This window comes from Balearica regulorum, chromosome 20, assembly GCF_011004875.1.
Source record: "Balearica regulorum gibbericeps isolate bBalReg1 chromosome 20, bBalReg1.pri, whole genome shotgun sequence".
Classification (NCBI taxonomy): Eukaryota; Metazoa; Chordata; class Aves; order Gruiformes; family Gruidae; genus Balearica; species Balearica regulorum.
This window is the reverse complement of record NC_046203.1, coordinates 623,541-643,522: the sequence shown is the minus strand read 5'-3', so window position 1 is coordinate 643,522 and position 19,982 is coordinate 623,541. Positions and strand designations below refer to the sequence as shown.

At 57.2% G+C, this 19,982-nt stretch overlaps 3 protein-coding genes across 3 annotated transcripts in view; 1 reads left to right on the top strand and 2 right to left on the bottom strand.

Annotated features, from left to right (window-relative positions):
* Positions 1-1,258, top strand: part of DDX31 (DEAD-box helicase 31) — a 50,177-nt gene extending 48,919 nt beyond the window's left edge. Inside the window, 1 exon segment of the mRNA XM_075772692.1 lies at positions 835-1,258. Within this exon segment, the coding sequence (XP_075628807.1) occupies positions 835-982 (148 nt within the window). The 3' untranslated portion in view covers positions 983-1,258.
* Positions 1,259-7,311: 6,053 nt separating this feature from the next.
* On the bottom strand, positions 7,312-13,193 carry BARHL1 (BarH like homeobox 1). Its single transcript, XM_075772533.1, has 3 exons — positions 12,743-13,193; positions 9,236-9,458; positions 7,312-7,606 (listed from the first exon to the last, which is right to left on the bottom strand). The coding sequence occupies exons 1-3, from the start codon at positions 13,191-13,193 to the stop codon at positions 7,312-7,314; spliced, it is 969 nt and encodes a 322-aa protein (XP_075628648.1).
* Positions 13,194-19,210: 6,017 nt separating this feature from the next.
* Positions 19,211-19,982, bottom strand: part of CFAP77 (cilia and flagella associated protein 77) — a 61,535-nt gene continuing 60,763 nt past the window's right edge. Inside the window, exon 6 of the mRNA XM_075772033.1 lies at positions 19,211-19,446. Coding sequence (XP_075628148.1) covers positions 19,378-19,446 — 69 coding nt within the window. The 3' untranslated portion in view covers positions 19,211-19,377. The remainder of the gene's footprint in view (positions 19,447-19,982) is intronic.

Below are 19,982 nucleotides of genomic sequence, written 5' to 3'. Positions count from 1 at the left end.
TAAAGAGGAGCGTGGGATGTGCAGACACCAATAGCTGTGGATACCACGTTGTGCCCAGGACCATGGAACATGTTAAGGAACGATGGGTCCTGCACCGGGGAGATTGCACTTTAAATAAGCGAGGGTGATAGCAGCAGTCAGGATGAGATTTGCCCAAGGTTATAGAGCAGGACATGGCAGAACTTGTGGTGCAAAAATGCTGAGTGGTTTTTTTTAATATTTATAGCTGGCAGTTTAAGGCTGCAGGGAGATCCATGTTGGAGTTTAGTGGCTGGGCAGAATGCAACTACCTTTGCAAAAGCTGGTCTCTGGAGAGGGAGGCTGTAAGGTGCATGTGATGTCTGCAGGACACTGCAAGAAAAGAATCTGTCAGGTTTAGACTCCTGATTTTTTTTTTTTTGCTTGTTTGGGTTTTTTGTGTTTTCAAGCTCTGGATTAAAGCTCTGTTTATAAAATGTTTCCATTGTTCAATGTCTTAAGGCTGTTAGAGGGGGGTTTTTTATTATTATTATAATTTTCAAACTGCTGTGTCACCTAATTCATCAGCCTTCAGCACACAACCTTCCCTCCTTCTCCCCGCCACCCCTGCAAGAGCATTTGTACAGAACAAAGGCTTGCTTTTAAAAACGGCGTGATATTTTGCCACCTTTGTGAAAACCTGTCACAACAATATCTAATTTTGCATGAGACAGAATTTCAAATCAAGCCTCAAGAAAAGGAAGCTGTTCTTCTGCTAATGCGCAAATGTCACTTTCCACAGCTGTAAAATAAGTAACCCACCTAGCAGCATTGCAGAGAAGGAAGTCTAATTCCTCTTCTCTTCCCTCTACCCAGGTCTGACCTTCTCAAGAAGACCCACAGCAAACGTCGCCTTGCTGAGATCTTGCGATCTGAATATTCCAGTGGGATGGACACTGGTGTATCCAAGGTCAAGAAGAAGAAAAAACAGAGAAAAACTGGCAACCAGCAGATTCCAACGTAAGCCAGGACCTTCCAGTCATTGGCTGGAAAACCTGCTTGAGTGCCTCAGCCGAGGGTCAGGGTGACCTGCCAAATCAACTGAGGAGTGTTTCAATTCATCAGGCAAATAGGGGAGGGATCTTGGAGATCCTAGCCTCCTTCCCCTCATTCTGTAGGTCCAAATGGAGTTGAATCCATGCGTGTCCCGTTGCACTGCTGCAATTAAATGTGGCTTCCTGAAGATCCACCGTGTTTCTAAGGTGGTTTTTGCAAGAAAAAATAAAAAAGGTTAAATGTGGTTTTCAGAGAAATGTGTTGTCTGTATAACATGAGACAAGTGTACTCAAGCAGGGGATGCTTTCCTGTTTAAAAAATCCATAGAAACACTCCACAATCTGTTTGGTGGCTTATTTTTAAGCAGATAAACAGTAGTGGCAGAGGAGGTGTTCCAGGAGCACGTGTAAGAGGGGAGGCCGCCCTTTTCTTTGTCATTACTCAGGGGACACTTCTGTTCCTGTCTCAGGTAACGTAGCCAACGTTGCTGCCATCTTCTCTCTGTCCTTTGCGTGCTGGGGCAAGGTCTGTCCCTGGGCACTGATCGTTAATCAGATGTTGCCATCTGCAAGGAGTCTCCCCAATTTCAGTGCAAGTGGTAGGATTGCGGAGAACTCTTCAGTGTAATGACGCATGGTCCCTTTGGGGCAGAGCTCATGGGCACAAAACTTCATGTCAAAACTCCTGAGTTTGGGAACAAACGTCACTGTGGGAAGGAGCCAACGTGGAATCCAGCAATCTCCAAACTTCGCCTTGCCTGCAGCGTATTGTCATACCCAATTATATAACGCAGCGTACGTATGAAATGTCTCACCTCTCTGAACATTAAAGCCTTTGCAGGCTCCTGCTAACACTTGCCAGTAGTAACCCTGGCGTTCGGGGTTCTCTCTGCTTTGGCTAGGCCTATTTTGAGTATGTCCCAAACTAATGGTTTTCGCTTCTTGCTTTTCCCATTTGCCTTTTTTCTTGGTCTTGCTTATCATCAGAGAATCAGGACATCTGAGAAAAGGGATGCGGTGTGGCCCCAAATGTGATGAGGCCGACGCTTGTTCACCATTGCCCAGCATGAAATGGAACCTGAGCTCTAGTGAAGTCCGTGACCAAACTCCCTGCTGAGTTGGTGAGGCGCCGGGGTTGCGTGGGGGAGAGCGGGTGTTCCCCAAGGCCTGCAGCAGCCTCACAAGCTCCCCCAGGACCTAGAGGTGAGCACCCACCTCCCTCTCCCTGTGCTTCTTCCAGCACCTCCTGTAACACAAGTGCCAAGCAGTACACATTGGAAAACAGTGCAAAACCCCACCGAAACACAATTTTCTGCTGCCCGTGTGGGCTTCCTCGGGGAAAGAGATGGGAAAGATAGCCCACCCGCGACCCACCTGGACCAGGAAGCGCTCACATCCAGCGGCAAGTTCAGGTGCCGGAAAGGGAAAAGTACTGAAAAGAAGGATGTAACCAGATGAAAATGATACCTGCTTTGTGAATACAGAATTGAGGGCACCTACTTTGGGCTGTAGTGAGTCATTCTAAGGGCTGTAGGAGGGAAGCAATCAGCCCAAAACTATTTAATTTCTGAATGTAACTTTTGAGAACCAAAATGATCTTCTTTTTGCTCACAGGCAATTACCAAACATGCTGATTTTACTGCAGAACTTTTTTGAACACTTCAGAAAGATGTTAATAAGGCTCCGGTACAAAATTAACCATGGTTTTGCAGAGAGAATGAAGTTACTAGCATTTATTAGATTAAGATAACAACAAAGCCCACCTGATTTTGTTATGAGTACTGTTTGGAAGAGCAATCAGGTTTAAGGCAAATGTCAACTTAAACAGAAAAGAAACCCCTGAGGATGAAAATGACTCAGAAAAAGTGATGCCAAGAGTGTAAGTTTGGGAAGAACTGATCTTGTGCATGAGGGGAAAATATATGACCTTCTCCTGGCTGACTGTCACGTATGAATTAATAGGGATTGTTGGCAAATTCATAATAATAGGAATAAAGGCCAACAGCACATCAGTGAGAGATGTCAGGAAATCTCATTGCCGTCTGTATTAACTGGGCACGTAGCGTTACAAATGGTTATGATGAATAATGTGATTTTTTTTAAAAAAACCTAGAATGCCTTTTTCTTTCAGCTTCATCATCTTTTAGCAGATAGCTCTGGATTACTAGTGTGTTTAGGCAAAAGAAAAGGAGGAGATTGTTAAACAAGAAGGAGAAGTTGTTAAATGCACACACACCTGAAGCTAAGCTAAGTTTGCTCTTAATAAACTTGAAGACCAACGTGCAAAATGTGTTTGCGTTGTAGCTGGCTCAGCAGGAACCAAATTCTGCCCTTATTTACGCTTTGGCAGCTCTAGATTGGCTCTGAGCTGGCTTCATCGTTGTGCATCACTCAATTCAGGAAGAACTTGGTAGGTTTGGAGTTAATTGGTACTCAACTCAAAGCATCTCTTCATCAAGGCAGGGCAGGGTGTGGGACTTGGGGTGGAGCAGGGGTGGCCAAGCTGCAGAGCTCCATCAGCAGCAGGAACGGGGTGTAGAAGCTCCTGGGTCGTCTGAGCACCCGAATGCTGGAGGAGCTGCTGAGGGTCACGGCACAGCCCTGGCATAGAGCAAGCGGATGTCGCCCTGAACTGCTGGATTTGTCCCCTCCTGCTCTGAGGTACGTGGCGTGTGTTGCCAGGGTCTTGGCTGGGTGGGAGCTGCCCACGCAGCTCATAAGGGTAGGGAGATCAGCTCTTGGCAGTGGTGGGTGAAACCGTGGCTTTGTTTGAGCGACGCTGGCTTTGGTCAGGTTTGCTTTCTTAGTTGTGGTGAATGGTAGGGGTCTTGCTGCCCTACAGCTTGAAGTTTCTGCATTTGGCCTGGAAATAATGTCACTCTGGAGCTTTTCCATAACTGCCTGTGAGTCAGACCTGGACTCAGCCGGGGTTTGCCTGCCTTGCTGCTCCTCCGCTCCCTGCTCTCACACCGCGAGTCCTGCCTCTCCCAGGAGATGCTCTCATGCCTTCTCTCTGCTCTCTTCTGGCTCCGTGTCCTTTGCCAGTAATAGGACCCCACATCCTCCTCTCCTCTGCAGCTGGAACATCTTGAGTTTACGCTTCAAGGCTTTGCAATAGGAAAAAGCAAGGAGGTCACCTTGGTGCAAGGGTCACAGTTGAACACCTGCTTTCAGTGTCTAGGTCAAACACAAGACACCTTAGCACTGGTACCCCACCACTGAGAAGCACCCGTAACTAAGCAGGGTAGAAAGCAACAGAACTTCCCTGGTTACAACTTATTTTCTCCACAAGCCTGCGGAGAGGGTAGGAAAAGCACCGATTGTTCTGGGCTTTCTATTCTGGCATAATTTCGTTTGGTGTTCAGAGGAAACCATAAAATATCTTGGCTAGAAACAATTCTGCTGATTTCATTGAATTTGTGTGTGTTGGCGTGTTCAGAGGAGCAGCTTTCATTCTTTGTGTCAGGAGGGGAAGAAGATGGCCCTCAAGTTGGGTAAAAGCCCAGAAGGGGCTTGAGAGCCAGGATTGTGTTTGGTCCTGGCAAAGTCACTGCACTAACTGGTCTGTGTCTTGGATGTAGAGCCTGGTGCTGACAGAAACCAACCACCAGCAGCCTGTCTGTTGGAGTCTCAGTACCCCGGGACAAATCAGCAGAGCAGACCTGGTGCAATACTCCAAAGGTTTCCTTAATGGCCCTGGTGCACCTTCTCAACCATGCCATCATGCATCTAATTTCAACCCTGCACAGCCTGTCCCACCCCTGAGGTCTAGCCAGGATCACGCCCACTTGGCACTGGCTTCTGGAAATGAGTAGTTTCCAGCCCGGGATGGGTCTGCTGTAGGTGCAGGACCAGTGCTGGTGGGTTCTGCTGTTGGACAGCGCGGTCCCGTCTGTCCCCACACACAAGCAGGAGCTGAGGCTGGTTCTTCAGCAGATTTTGAGACTGCTGAGATCCTCCCGCACAAGATGCTGTTCATGTGGCAAGTGCAGTGCTCACTGACGAGAGCCTGCAGCGCGTGGTCTTCCCTAAACTGATTTATTCTGAAGCTTAACTTGCTTGAGATCTCCCTGTAGAAGACAGCTCCAGCCCTTGCTTCCCCTCTGCTCTCTTTCCTTCCCAGCCAGACCCGGCACGGCCATTCCCCCTTCCTGGAGCAGAGGTTTCCTGGGACTCTGCCCCGCTGTCTCCTGCCACAAGCCGGACCCTGTCACTGTGTTACAGCGCTGGCTCAGACCTGCTGTTACAGGGGAGTTTCCAGCTCCTTCCAGACGTGAAATGGCAAATTTAAATATTGCAATTACAAACGTGTAACGAAGCCTTGTACTTCATTAATGTAAGAGGAGGAATCTGCTATGGCTACAAGGACAATTAAATATTAGAGAATGTCTTTGATTCACATTCCTGCTGTGTAAATGGGAGGAAGGTTGCTATATGCTCCTTGCCTTTGCGCTCACAAAATGAAAAGCACACCCACTGCAAGTTGTCCTTTGATAGATTTTTAATATGATTTTAAAGAGTTTTGTTTGGCCTCATTCTTATTCAATGAGATTAATTTAAAGCACTTATCCCCTGGGTTTAAGTCAATCCATGTAGGATTTGGGACGGGGGTTTGTTGCCCAGGGAGGGGGGTTGTTTGCAGGCCTCTCTGAAAGACTCCTTTCCCACTTCATTAACCCCGAGCTGGGAGCGACCCCCCCCCCTTCCTCCTCCTCCTCCTCCTCGCCCCAGCCGAGGCCCGGGGATTTACCAAACTCCCCCATTCACATGCAAAGGAACAGCCCGGTCCACAAAGGCCGGGGGCTCTCGCTGCCAGGCGTGGCTGTGCATTTGGCCGAGCCGACAATACCCTTCCCCGCGGGGCCGGCGGGGCTCGGGGGTGCCGGCTCGAAGCTCCCGGGGCCGGCCGGGCCGGGGGCATCGGGCTGGGACCCGGCCCCGGGGAGCTGGGGGGGGGGATCGGCTCCGCAGACAGCCGGGTCCGCCGGCTGCGGAGGGCCGGGGGGAGCGGCGGAGGGCCGGGGGGAGCGGCGGAGGGCCGGGCGGGCTGAGCCCGCAGCCCATCTGTCGGCTCCCCGAGTCGGCGAGCCGCTGCCCGGCTGTCCCGGGGACCAGCTGCCGGGCTCGCTGGCCGCGGACACATGAGCGACACTTTTAAAGGGTGGAAACAATCCATTTTCCAAAGCGATCATTTAAAGCACTTAGGCAATTATACACTTAAGATTAGCGTTAATAATTCACCAGCGCGGCGGCTATCACCGCGCCGGGCAGCAGCACCGCCCCGGTCCCCCCCTTCCCCGTCGCTCCCAGCGGCGGAGCGGCCGGCCCCGCATGCCGGTACTGGGCCCGAGCCCCGGGGGGACGGACGAGGCCTGAGGGGGAGCCGAGCCCCGGAGGGGGGAGGGTCCCTGCGATGGGAGGTGGGAAAACTCCTCTTTGCTTTTCTCTTTCCCTCGGCGGCGGCTGATCCGCCAGAGCAAACAAGCAGGAGGGGAAGAAAGGGCCGGCGGAGGCGAGACACGTTTGTTTGCAAAGAAGTTTTATTTCCACATTTAAAAAAGGGGGGGAGCGGGAGCGGCCGCGGCGCCCCGACCCCCCCCCCCCCCCCCCCGCGCCCCCCGGCCGGGCCGGCCCCGGGATACAGACTGACAAGAATCACTTACACAAATACGCCCTCAGGGTTCACAAATAAATAATTCATATACATTTTGCGCACCGTATTTACATTTCGCCGCTTTTTGTTTTGTTTTTAGTTACGGACGTCCCAAAGTCTCGCTGCGGCGGGCGGGGGCCAGCGGCCCGGGACCCCCCCGGCCCTTCCCGGTGGCGAGGCCGGTGCCCCGGGTTCGGGGAGCCGGACAAGGCCGGGAGGGAGCTCCCCGGAGCCGTCCGTGGCAGAGGTGGCTCGGCCCCCCCGGCAGTTCCTGGGGAGGGGGCGGAGAGGCAAAGACCCCCCCGGAGCAGCCGGCCCCTGCCCGTGCTCCCGGCGCCGTCCCAGGCGGGGGGGGGGGGGACACCGCAGCGGCCCCGCTGCCCTTCGGGGGCACAAGGGGGTTAAGGCGGCGGGGGCGGGGGGCAGCTCTGCCGGCTCTCCGTCCTGCCAAACCTGCCCTTGTTTCCTGCGTTCTTTATATATATTTTAAAAAAAGGAGGGGAGGGGAGGTCTCATATTTATATATATATATATATTTGGGGATGAGTGGGAGTCTGTCGCTTGCTCGCGGCCCCAGAGGTGGGGTGGCCCCCTCCAGCCTCCCGGCCCGGTGGGTGCCGGTGGGGCTTCCCGGGCGGCCGGGGCTCACCGGGGCTGCGCGGCCCGGGGCAGGACGCCGGGCAGCGGGGGCAGGGGCGGCGGGGGCTCGCTGCCGCCCTGCAGTCCGTGGATGAGGATGCGGGGCACCAAGGGTCTCTGTAGGGTGGGGGGGGGCGCGCTGGGTCCGCGGTACAGGTAGAGGGCGGCGCCGGGGTCCAGGTTGGAGACCAAACTCTGCGGGTAGAAGTAGGGCGAGGGGAACATCCTCTGGAGGGCTGAGTAGTTGCCAGCCTCGGCCAGCAGCTCCAGGCCCACTGCCGTCTGCCTTTTCCACTTGGTCCTGGGGGGGACACAAGTCGAGAGAGGGGGTCAAGGAGGGAGGGATGCTCCAAAAGCCGCTTCCGGGCTCTTTTCACCCTTTGCATACCCCCTTTCCCCGGGCTCTGCTCTACTTGCACATCCCCTCTCCCCGCCGCTGATTCCCGGGGCCAGTCCCCCCTGTATGGCAGGGATGGGATGGGATGGGATGGGATGGGATGGGATGGGATGGGATGGGATGGGATGGGATGGAATGGGATGGGGGGGGACCAGCAAAGTGCAGGGGGACGTAGAGCCCATTAACAGGACAAGAGGACCTATCTCCCCGGTGTCCCCGCCGCGGCAGCCCGGCGTGAGCGCCCACGAAGCCTCCCGGGAGGCACCGGAGCCACAGCACCGGGGGGGGGAATCCCTGCGATATAAATCGCGAACGGTATTTCAGTCCCTTCCTCGGGTGTAAATTCCAGATTGTAGATTACGAACTGCGTACGACATCTCGTGTGTGACACGGGGGATCCTCTGCCCGGCAGCCCCGCCGCCGAGCAGGGATGCTGCTGCCGCCGCCATGCCCGGCCCGAGGCCGCCGCGGCCCCGCTCCGCCGCCCCGGGACCCCCTCCCCGGGCCGGGCCACTGGGGGGGCTGCGGGAGTCCCGCGGTGGGACACGCGTGGGGCAGCGTCCCGAGGCATTCGTTTGCGCATATCTACATATGTATGTCTGTATATTTATATATGTATATGCATATATACGTACATATAGGTATAGGTATGTGTGCGTATATATATGTGTATGTGCCGGACCTCGAGAAGCCCCGGCCCCGGGACCTCGCCCGCGTCGGGGCCACCGGTGGGCCGGGCTGGCCGGGGAGCGGGGCTGGGGAAGGGGCTGGGGGCACCGGCCCGGCTCCGGCGTGTCCTTGCGGGGGGGATTTGGGAAGAGAGGGGATAAGCGCACAGCCTCCGCCGCCGCTAAACTCCCCCGAAACCCCGACGTGTTGATAAGTCGCGCATCTTTGGAGACGGCGAAGCGGGACTGGAAATTAGGGGGAGGGGGAGTTAAAATCTGGGGGGAGCGAGGGGACGAGGTGGGGGCTGCAGCCGGGGGCCCCTCATTTCGTGGCCGTGGCAATGGTCGGGGCTGGGGAAGCGCAGACCGGGACGCCCGGATAAATCCACTGAAGCCATCACACGTCTCCAGCCCTTTTCCAGATTTGTCGCTGAAGCGCTAAACCTATTTCCAGCAGTAAATTATTCATCATAATAATAATTGTGTAATTACTGTAAGGGGTGTTAATTATTGATGCCCAAAGCAGTAATTGGTATCTATTATTAATGGGCCGATGTGTTATGCTGTTGTGTTTAGCTGGAAGCCCGGTCCTGTCTCCACGCCTTGCCGGGGCTGGGGGCACGGATTTCCCCCCCCCGCCGCGACCCAAACCTGCCCTGCCCCGGCATCACTTTTCTCTCCCTTACTTTGGGGTAAAAGGCCTCGGGGCACAGGCAGTCCCGAGAGGGGGACCCCACATCTTTTCTGGTGCCAGGAGGGCCGGGGTGGCTGTGGGATGCAAAAGCCCTGCCTGGTTTGGGGGTGCGGGGCCGGGGAGAGGGGCAGGATGGGACCCTGTGGGCAGGAGGGAACGGTGCATTTTTACCTTCGGTTCTGGTACCACGTTTTCACCTGCGTGTCGGTGAGGTTGAGGGAGGCGGCCAGCTCCATCCTGTCCTGCACGCTCAGGTATTTTTGCCTCTCGAAGCTGCGCTCCAGCTGGGCCAGCTGATGGTCGGTGAAGGCGGTGCGGGCTTTACGCGGCTTTTTCAGCCTCACCGGGGGGCTGTCCCGGGAGCTGGAGATCTCTCGGTCCCCTTCTTCTTTCACTGGGCCGAGAGGGAGGAAGAGAGGCCGGGTCAGGGCAGAAGGGGAAAATACCTCAAAAGAGAGGGGCGTAACTCATTGCAGTGGGCTCAGGCACCGAATCGGGCTCACGGCGCATTTGCTCTGCCACCCCGTAAATTTTCACCCCGGCTGCCCACGGGGGACTCACGGGGTGCCCGAGCCGGGCCCGGCCTTTCCCCATCCCAAGGCCCTGGGAGCGGGGCCGGAGCGCCGGGCTGTGCTGGGGGGGACCCCCGCATCTCCCTCACCCCTCGTTTCTCACGGGGCAGGATCCTGCTCTGAGGTTATTCCCCAAAACCCAACAGCTTTCTCGATGCTTGGATATTACATTTCCTTCTTTGTATTCCCTCTTTTTTGTTCTTTTTTAAAACCAAAACAAAACTAACCCAAAATGAAAATTCAGAGCCCCCATTTTTGGAGGGGAGATTCGCTGGGGTGGTGCTGGTTCTCCCCCTCCGCGGAGAAGCCTCCGTCCTCCCGGGGATGCTGCCGGGGGATGGAACAAACCTCCCCTCTCCAGGGCGCACAACGAAATACCGGAGAAGGGGCTTTGCGAGCCCGCGCCCGTGCCGTTATTTATCTCCAAAAATACCGAGCGAGGCGAGGCTGGCCGCGGGTCCTTGGCGCGGTCGGTACATACGCACCGGCGGAGCGACGCGGGAATTTATGCCGCGAAACATTAGTAGGTGACGGGAAAATTTCCGAGCAGGGGAAAAAAAAAAAAAAAAAAAAAAAAAAAAAGAGGGAAAAATAAATCCGTGTTTGTGCTCGCCTCCTTCACCCTCCTGGAGGAGGTTATGTGGCAAAAAGTCTCGGTTTATACAAATCAGCGGCGTTGGGATTTTTTTTCGGGGGTTCATGTTAAATTTGGTGGTGCCGGGGGTTAGCAGGGACAGGGCTGCAGCCGAACGCGAGCTGATTTCTCTCTGTAGGAAGACAATAATCCGGTTAATTGAGCCACCGGGGAGCAAACCCCTTCAACCAGAAATCCCGGCTCTGGGCGAGCAGGCAGAGCCCGACCCGGGGACGAGCCTTAAAACACGGAGACCGGGCCCCGGTTCCCGGGGAAAACGGCAGCTCCGGTACGGACCGGGAAGGGGCCGGATCCGGCCCGGGCAGGGCGGGGGGTCCCAGCCCGGCCCTGCTCCCTCCCGGGAAAGGCCCGAAAGTTTGTGCGGAGTTTTTCAGCGGAGAAAAACCGAGTCCGGCCTCTCGCACCCCGGAGAAGGCAATTGCCCCCCCTCAGCCCCCCGGCCGGGCCGCCTCGCTCCCCGGGGCCGGGGCTGGTCCTCGGCTCCTAAAAAGTTCCTGCTCGCCCAAGGGCTGCGCTCGTTGGCGGCGGCGGCTTCCCCGGCCGGCTCCGGAGCTCTCCTATCTTGAAAAAAAAATCAAAAATAAATTAAAAAAAAAATATATATTACGGGTCTTTCGGCATTTTGGCTTGGGCCAAATCCTGCCGCCGCCGCTGCGGGTTAGGCCCGGGCCCGCAGCCCTTTTGCGGGGTAAATCAGGGGCGTTTTGCCCGAGGAAAAGCTATTTCCAAAGCATTAAAAAAAGATCGCGTTGGGAGCGGGGACCTTCACCCGCTACCTCTTTGAAACCGTGTTTTTACCCTCATCTACGCGGTGTTATTTACCCTAATTTAAGCTGTGGTTTCCTCCCCATTTAAGCCATGTTTTCCCCCCATTTAAGCCATGTTTTCCCCCTCCATTTAACAGATGGTTTTCCCCGGATTTAAGAGGTGGTTTTCCCCGGATTTAACGGATTTTTTTCCCCCCATTTAGGCGGTGTTTTTACCGTGGCCGTGGCTGCGCGGTCGCAGGGGCAGGAGAGGAGCCGAGCGCGGCGTGGGGTAACGACACACCCCCCCCCCCAAACAGCCCCCCCCCAGCTCGGGCTCGTCCAGCTTAGGGGGGTGCGGAGAACCCGCGTTCTTCTCCCTCGCTTCCTTCGCGTCTCGGCGATTTGTTGGAAGGGGAGAAAAGCTGAAGGAATTCGGAGAGGGGAGGGTGTAGGAGGCGAAAACAAAACGCCAAGGTGGGAATCGCTGTTTTCGATCCCGGCCCCGCAAAACGGCGGGGCCGATCCCAGCCTTTCTCCCGGGTCACTTCCAGCGCCGGCACCGACCCGGGGCTCCGGCCTTCGTTCAGAGAGAAAATCTCCCCGTCCCCCCCCCGAAAAACGGGGCTCTCGCCGCATTTGGAGGCTCGTTTGGGTGAATATTTTTTCCTCCACGAACCAGGTTTCAGCGCGGCGGCTCCGGGCGGGCCGAGGGTGCATTTGCAGCCGGGCCGGGGCTCGGCCCGTCCCCCATTTTCCTGCCAACCTCCCCAAATCCAGCGGCCCTGTCAGGTGCCATCGCCTCCCCTTTCTCCCCCCCGCCCCAGCCGGGTACCCTCGCTTTTCCCTCGCAAACAGCTGGCAAACAATTTTCCCGGGTGAAAGTTTTTGCAGGGGTGATGGGGGCGGGATGGGCGAAGACACCCGGGATAAACCGCTCCAGGGGGCGAGGACCGACCCCCACCCCTCCCGTGCTGTTCCCCTGCTTTCCCCCGCCCCGGCTGCCGCAGGGGGAGGCCGGGAAGGGGCTGCGAGGGGCCCGGGAGGCCGAAGCCTCCGGCCCGGGGCGAGCAGTCGCCGCATCCAGTCCCAGTCGCCACCGGCGCCGTGGATGCTGCCCGGGCTCCCTGTCTGTCGTGCTCGTTTGTAAACCATCTCCTAATTAATAATAGAAATAATACAAATCGAATCAAATCCCGCCGACTTTCTTGTTCGTTTCTCACCGGAGCAGGGGAAATACCCGGCAAATCCGTGATTATTTTATTATTGTTTTCTTTTTTCTCCCTCTCTTGGTTGTGGTTTTTTTTGTTTTTTTTTTCTCTCTCTCTCCCAGGTAGAAATCCGCCCCCGGTTCTGCTCTCCCTTCTCCCCGCGGGTAGGAACGAAACAGCCGGATCTTCTCCGCGGGAAACAGCTCGGCGGATCCCCCGGGAGCGTTTGGCGAAACACTGATCGCCCCAACCGCTTCCACCGGGCCGAGCCCCACCGAGCGCCGAGCCCCACCGAGCCCCGACCCCCTAAGTTTTCCCAAGTTGACGCCGACCCCGCGGTCATTTCGGGGACGACCGGTGCCACGACTTCCCCTCCATCACCGGGGCGCGCCGGCGGCGGCTCCGCAGCGGGCTCCCCGTGCACCGGGAGGCTTCTTTGGGTCCAGGCCGCCCTGCCCGCCGTGCAAAGCCCCAACGGGGTGAGCGTCTCTTACCTTTGTATTCCGAGTCCGAGGAGGAGCTACTGGTGTTTTTTTCCATTTTCTCCCTAAAGTCCTCTCCGGGCTTGGTGGGGATCCTGCCCGCCGGCTCCTGCCCACCGTGAGGTCCATTGGTGCTGGAGTAAGGCGCGCAGGCGGCCAGGGGCTTGCAGTCGGCCAGGATGTCTCTGATGAGGAAGGAGGAGGTGACGGTCCGGGACTGGGAGGGAGCCGAAACCTGCCCAGGCTGGAGGTGCGCATCCAGGCCCGGCCGCGGCACCGCCGCCTCCAGGCACTCGCGGCCCGGCGAGCGGGGCGAGGGGCACCCGCTGCTGCCCTCCGAGCGGGGACTCAGCTCCAGCGGGGACCGGCCGTCGCCCACCAGCGGGTCCCCCTTGGGCACGGCCGGGCTGCCGGCTCGGTGGGAGAGGATGGAGTCGATCCCAAACCCGGTGGAGCCCTCCATGGCCCCCGCGAGGTGCCGGCGCTCACACGGGCATTGGCGGGGAGGGCGCGGCGGAAGCGGTTCGATAATGATAATTAACAATAACAGGAGGGAAAAAAAAAAAAAAAGCTAAAGAAAAAAAAAAGGGGGGGAAAAAGGTAAAAAGAAAAACAATAAAAGAGCAAAGTTCAGCCTGGGATCCGGGCAACAATTGCTGCAAGGCTCTCCGAGGCGCCGCGCGTTACATCCAGGGCTGCTCCGTCTTCAGCATCGCGCCCAGCTGCACTCACAGACAGACAGACAGGAGAGGGGGGGAGAGGGAGGCAGAGTCAAACTTTGGCCGCGAACGGAGTGGGGGGGTGGGGGGATGGACCCCAACCTCACTCGGGGTCCCGGCCCCTTACCCGGCCACCCCACCCTCGCCCGGAGCCGCGGCGGCGTGGGGCTGGGGGGCAGCCCGGGGGCTCCCAGCCGGAGGTGGGGAGGCAGCGATCGATAGTGAGGTTTCGCAGCGCCTTAACCACTTAATGATCCAGAAATCAATGGGGAAGGGCGGGGGGAGGGCGGAGGGGGTGGCCAGCCGTCGGGCCGCTGCGGAGCCCCCCCTTCCTCGCCAGCACCTCGGACAGCGGCGGCGGGGGGGGGACGGGGGACGGGACCGGAGTCACTCCGGAGCCTGCGGCGCCTTCAGCACCTCGGACAGCGGCGGGAGCGCCGCGCCCTGCGCGGGGGCGGGGGACGGGGAAATGGGGGGAAAACCCGAACTTGTGCCACTCCGGCTCGGGGACCCCAGCAGCTCCCCCCCCCCCCCCGCCCCGTGTGAACGCGCCCATTGGCCGCGAGGCGTTTTGGGGGATGTCACTCCCCGGCGGCGACACCTTGCAGCTTGATTAACGGGAATTAATTGCCGCCCGCATCCCCGCGCTTTCCGGGCGGTTTCCGCCCTCTTTTGCTGTCATTATCCCACTGATGGGGCTCGTAATGGGGTGATTAGCCGCGGGGGGGGGGGAGGCGAGGAGGGGATGGCGACGGGTTGCTGCTTTTCTCTCACCTCCCCCCGCAATTAGCCGATCCGTCAGTCCCTTCCAAGCAGGGAAAGTTTTGCTGGGCGTTAAAAATAATAATGATAATAATTTTTAAAAGATAAAAAGGAAGGGAAAAGCACCGAAACCCTCCTCAAATCCCCACTGCAGAGGCGGCTGCTCTGAGCCCGAGGTGAACCTCGGAGCTGCGAATTTCGTTGAATCCCCTCGAAATCGGCTGTGAACGAGCAGAGAGGTCCTTTAGAGCAAACGGACGCGGGGCCTCCGGGCAGCCGCCTCCCCAGCGCAGCGCTGCCCGAGCGGCCGGGACCGGGCATCGCCCCCCGCCCGGCGCGGCGGAACCGGGGCTGCTCGTCCCGCTCTCCCAGCGCCCAGCGGCGTTACCTACTGGTGCAACTGGGAAGCGACCGGATTTTTCCTGCCGTTAATCCCGTTTTAAATGAAACCCCGACGGCCCCAACCCGGGCTGCCCGCCCTGCCCGCTCCCTGCCCGTTTCTGCCGGAGACACCAAGTTTCCTCTCTCCCGCCCCGTCGGGATGTTTTGCTGCTGTTGATCTCCCAGGCTGGAGGAGGACCGGCTCACGCAGGACTCCCACCTTCCTCCCAGTCAGGCTGGCTCCTGCATCCTCGGGGGTTTGTTTAGGGGCTTTTCCTGGGGGTAGACCCTTCGCCGCGGAGATGAGGAAAACGTCCGCACCCGTGAGCCTGAAGCTGCGCCGCTTTAAAGCGACGTCGCTGGTTATTTCTCAAATACTCGATTTCCTCTGTTCCCCACCTTCCCGGCCAGGCAGCTGCATCTTGTCCCTCTTCCAAAGCCGCCCTTGGCCGGCAGCTTGGAGGCGATCAACGAGAGGAGAGCCGCCCCCCCCACCCCCCCGGGAAGCCCGGCTGCCAGCTGTCGGGCAGCGGCGCAGGCAGGGCCCCCAGCACCTCCTGCCCTCGGCCCTGCAGGCTCGGGGCCGGCTGGGATCGGGGCAGCGGAACAAAAGAGCCTTACAGGATAAGCCCAGAGACAAACTACGCATCAGCCCCGGTCCCAGCCTGCCCCAACCGCGGGGGTGCAACGCGCCCGGTGCTGGGGGCTGCTTGTCCCTCCCTGTCCCTGGCTGAAGGATCCCTGCAGAGGTGCTGCCCCAGTGCCAGGGACCGGGGACCAAGCTGAAGGGTCCTGGTCTGCTGGGGGTCGGTTTTGTGGCATTCGCTTCCCCAGGCAGGCCTGGTCAAGCGTTGCTTTGGGGTGGTCCAGAGCAACAGATGTGCAGGAACTGATCCCAGTGAGAAATGGGGCAGAGACCCCAATGGGGATTCCCAGCTCTTTGCAGTGTGACTGTGTTGGGTCCTGGGCTCTGGCAGCCTCCCTATCCAACCAGAAGACCCTGTTTGGGATGGAGATCGGCACTGGGATCAGGACCAGCACTGAGGTTGTGTTTGGTACCAGGAATGGGACCAGAAGAGGGAGCAGGGCTGGGAGTGGGTTTGGAGTCAGGATTTGCATTAGCCATGCAGGGACAGATTTGGACTGGCAGGTCTGCTGCCGTATTTCCTTCTCTTGAGTAAAGCACCTACCTTCAAACAACTGCAAGGAAGTTTCCAGATCAGACCCACTCTCTGATGCTGTGCAAGATTTTGTGGAGGGTGTGTGGGGTCCAATCCTCATCCCTGAGCAGGCATTATATTGTGCCATCCCTAGCCAAGGCCTTGGGGACAGAGACTATCACTCCTAGGCCACATTTGGAGTTCCTAGCAGCTACAGATGCACTTGCTACTCATGTTCTAATGTCAGTGTGGCTGACGTTAATCGATGTTAATTATTAATATTATTAGTATTGTTTCAGATCTAGACTCCCCAAGGCAGAAACATACCCATTCTGCCCATATGTGGTGCCCTTACATCACTGGACACTGGACAAATGACGTCCAAATGATTTGTCTGTGGCTCCCACCACAGGTAGGAAATCCCGTGTACAGACCACTGAGCAGCGTGCACTGCCTTCCCTGTGCATGTCTGCCCTTAAACCCCTTTTTCTAGACTGTTCCTGTTCACAAATACATGGGCATGCACCAGACAAGAGGCGATCCCCTGTACCAGCTGTGTTTCCAGACACCTCCTCACAAGCCCCGGTTGCAGCCCAGGGTTGGCTCTAGGCCTCGGACAGCTTTGGGAGCTGCCATGCGTCCCACCTCACCGGGTGCTGCCGACAGACAGGGTCAGGCTCTCCTGGCACCAGTCGCCAGTGCGGGTTTGGCCCTGGGGCCATGGGGCAGGGCTGACCCCAGGCTTGGGCAGTGGGGAGAACCTGATGGGCTGGGGGATGTCACCTCCACAGCTGGGTCAGGGGTTGGAGGGCAGGGGCTGCTGGGCTGTGGCGATGGCTGTAGCAAGAGTTAGCCTAGAAATATCTGCTGGTGGTGCACAGACCAGGATCTTGAAAGGGTCTGGCTTAGGGAGGAAAATCCCCGGGGGCTCTGTTGTACTGAATTTCTCTCTGAACCCAACCTGCGTGCCCCGGCAGGTGCAGAGAGGGATGCTCAGCAACGCCAGGCTTCGGTGGGATGCTCCAGTAACGAAATTAATGTATCTTCAAGAGAGAGAGAAGGGCAGGGCGGCTCGGGGTGGTGGAAAACGGCAGTAAAGGGGGGGGGACGACACAGTCAGCTGGGGGGTGGCAGTGACGGGGGAGGAGCAGGGTTCGGCGGTGGGAAAGCTGCAGCAGCGTTAAAATCCCCTTTACCAGTGGGTGTCACTGCAGGACAAGGAGCGTCCGGCGCCGGAGGGCGGCCGGGGCTGCGCGGGGGGGGGGTCGGGACCCCGGCACCGGGCTCCGCCGGCACGGCCGGGGCAGCGGGGAGCGGAGGGGGACGCCCGGCTTGCGGCTTGGTTGTGACCCCCAGCGAGCTTGGCCAGGGGCTGGGGGCGGGGGGGGGACCGGCGGCCGCGGCGGGGACGAGTCCGAGGTGGCACCTCGGGGGGGGGACGAGGCCGCCCGGCCGGCGCCAGCCCTCACCCCTCGGCAGGGTGGGTGCAGGTGGGGGCCGGTGCAGCGGGGGCTGGGTGCCCCATGCTCCCGCCGGACAGCTCGTCCGAGCTGTGAGACTCGGGCCGTTTGGGGCACGGCTCTGCCCAGGATTTCGGGGTGCAGTGGGGCGGGTCTGGCGGCTACAAGCCCCACGGAGCGGTGTCTCCTCCTGAACGCACTTTGTTTGACTTGGGCGTTGCTTTGAGGGGTTTCTGGTCTCTTTGGCGGCTTCTTGGGCCTGTCCCGAATCAGGAGGTCTGCGTGGGCTCGGGTCACACCGTTCTTGTTTGCCAGCCCTTCTCCAGCCATGCAGGACTCCGGAGATGCTTCCTTCCCTGGGCACAGCCCCGGGACCTGAGCAGCTGCTGCAGGAGGACGCAGATGCTGTGGCTGGACCAAGAGCTGAACAGGGCAGCAGGGCAAACCTCGTGTCTGGGTTTCTCACACACTCGTAAACAATGCCATTTTTAGGCAGACAAGTAATTTAAGGCCTGGCTTTCTCCCTCCCTGGGAAGGTGGGAAAGGTCTCCAGTTATAATCCACCTCTACCAGCATGGCAAACCCTACCATTATCCTCCCAGTTATTTTAGATGGGGTTTATTTAGAGGCCTGTGCTAAAAAGAGGGAACCACATGCCAGGGTTTCCCCTGTGTGGAGCAGGTGATTTCCTTCCTCCCTTGGCTCAGGTGTGGGCAGGGTGGGGTTTGCTACAGCCGCTCCCTTATATAAAGGGCAGGTTGAGGCACAAACTGTCCCTAAGGGAGGGGATGTGGGAAATGCCAGAGCAGCTGGTGTGGAGCCTTTCTTGTCCTGGGAAAGGTAAGAAAAATCTGCCCCTGCAGTTTACTTTTTTTTTTTTTGTGTGTCTTAAACAGTGCAGTTTCATGTTATGTAGGACTCTGCTCTTTTAAAAGTTTGGCTGCAGATCTGATGGGGGACAAGCCCTGGACTCAGCATGGCTTCTTTGTGTCCCTTGGCTGCTTGTGGGTCTGTGTAGGAGCGCTGGGCTAGCCCCGTTGCGGAGATGTGTGGGGCAAAGTCATGCTGGGCACCTCCACCCCCTCTGCAGTGCTTGTTACTGGCCCCTTCCGGAGCTTGGGGGGCAGTTGGGGCTGCCTGGGACAGCAGATCTCACCCCCTCAGACCATGGCCCTGAGGTGCCCAGCCCATCCTGGGGCGAACACACCTCAGCTCTCTGGGTATCAATGTGATGATCAATATGAAAACTGAAAGCTAACATTAGCTTTAAATGTTACCTGGTACAATCTGAAATGTAATAGTAGAGGTAAGAAGCAGCCTACATAGGAGTAATTAATTATTCCTCTAGTAATCTTGCAGCTGTACAGTTAAAGTAGTCTTAGTTATTACCAAGTGGTGTTTTCTTGAGGTCAAATGCCCTGTTGTGGGTGAGATGGATTGTAAATGTGCTGGTACCTGCCTGAGCCTCTGCTGTTGCTTGTTGGTGACCAGGCTGGGGTTTGGGTGCTGTGAGGTTGAGTTGGTGTCGGTGGAGTTTGAGTTTGTTCAGTGGCTCCTTGGAGAGGCTCAGCACCAGCAGCCGTTTGAGGGTAAGCATGGAACGGGCTGGGGCCATCTTTGAGTGAAGGCATCGCTCTGTGGTGAGGCCTCAGTTTGGCAGAGCGCTCAAAGCAGGTGTTTGGATGCTTTCACACAGGCAAGGGCTTTGCTGACCCAGGCAGTGATGGGCAGCTTACTTGGCAATGAAGTGAGAAGGACTGATGGATTATGAGATAGTATAGGCTTGATATCAACTGTGATATGGTTGCATTTAATATATTTGTTCAGAACAGCCAGTGCAGGAGACTGGGGCTGTGCTGGTACGAACACTGCCCTGTTACTGGTGTGAGTGTTGTTACCTAAAGTGCAACGAGAATTGTGTTGATCAGGTGAAGTAAGGTGTTGTGCCTCTGACATGAAGCAATGAACAGGCTGAGACAGAATCATTCCTCTCATATTTATGATTTATTTGGCTATATCTGCATTAGCATAACTTTATAAAACTAGAGAGAAAGCCTATTGTCTATGGCTATCGTGGGGTCTAAGGGCTGTGGTGCTCAGCACGGTGCTGTGGTCCTCGCTGCCTGGATGCTCTGGGGAAGGGGACCACGTCTCGCAGGCACCTCTCAAGGGGAGGCACCGAACGCCTTTTTACGAGCATCACGGTCTGGAAAAGTACTGAGATGAGGTCCAACCTATAACGAAAGCAGCACATAGATGATTGGTTACAGCAAGCAGTTGGCCAAAGAAAATAGGTTGTAGCACAAACAGGGAAGAGGTTGCAGATTCGTGCAAGGCATTTTGCCTGTTTGGGAGATGTTGCTCTAGCTGAAGTTAAACACTTAGCCTGTTTAACATGAGGACTAGTTTTCTGATTGACGATTTCAGGGGACTCTTATTCTGCCTCGGTAACAAGATCCTGTAGTCTTACTATGGTGAGTTGGTTGTCTGACACTTTCAGATGCTGGCTTGCCTTAAGGTGGACCCTGAAATAAATATGACCTGTTTTCCACAATGCAGGACTTGCTTATGTGCTTCCCTGAGGGGGCCAGGATGCGCTTGGAGCTCCCAGGGAAGCCCCTCTCATGGTCAGGGACTCGTGCGTGACATGCCCAGCACACGCATGAGCAGCCTCTCCCCAGGAATCACCTTGGAGGAGGGGAGGGGGTGAACATTTGCCTGTGACAAATAAACAAAGGGGAAATCACCTCGGGGAGAAAGGTCCCAGGGC

Bases quoted from the DNA above. Each gene is read 5' to 3' on its own strand.
- BARHL1 (XM_075772533.1), bottom strand. From the start codon at position 13,193: ATGGAGGGCTCCACCGGGTTTGGGATCGACTCCATCCTCTCCCACCGA. The intron at 9,459-12,742 runs GTAAGAGACGCT...CTCTCGGCCCAG, and splicing joins CTCGGACTCGGAATACAAAG to TGAAAGAAGAAGGGGACCGA. The intron at 7,607-9,235 runs GTAAAAATGCAC...TGTCCCCCCCAG, and splicing joins ACGTGGTACCAGAACCGAAG to GACCAAGTGGAAAAGGCAGA.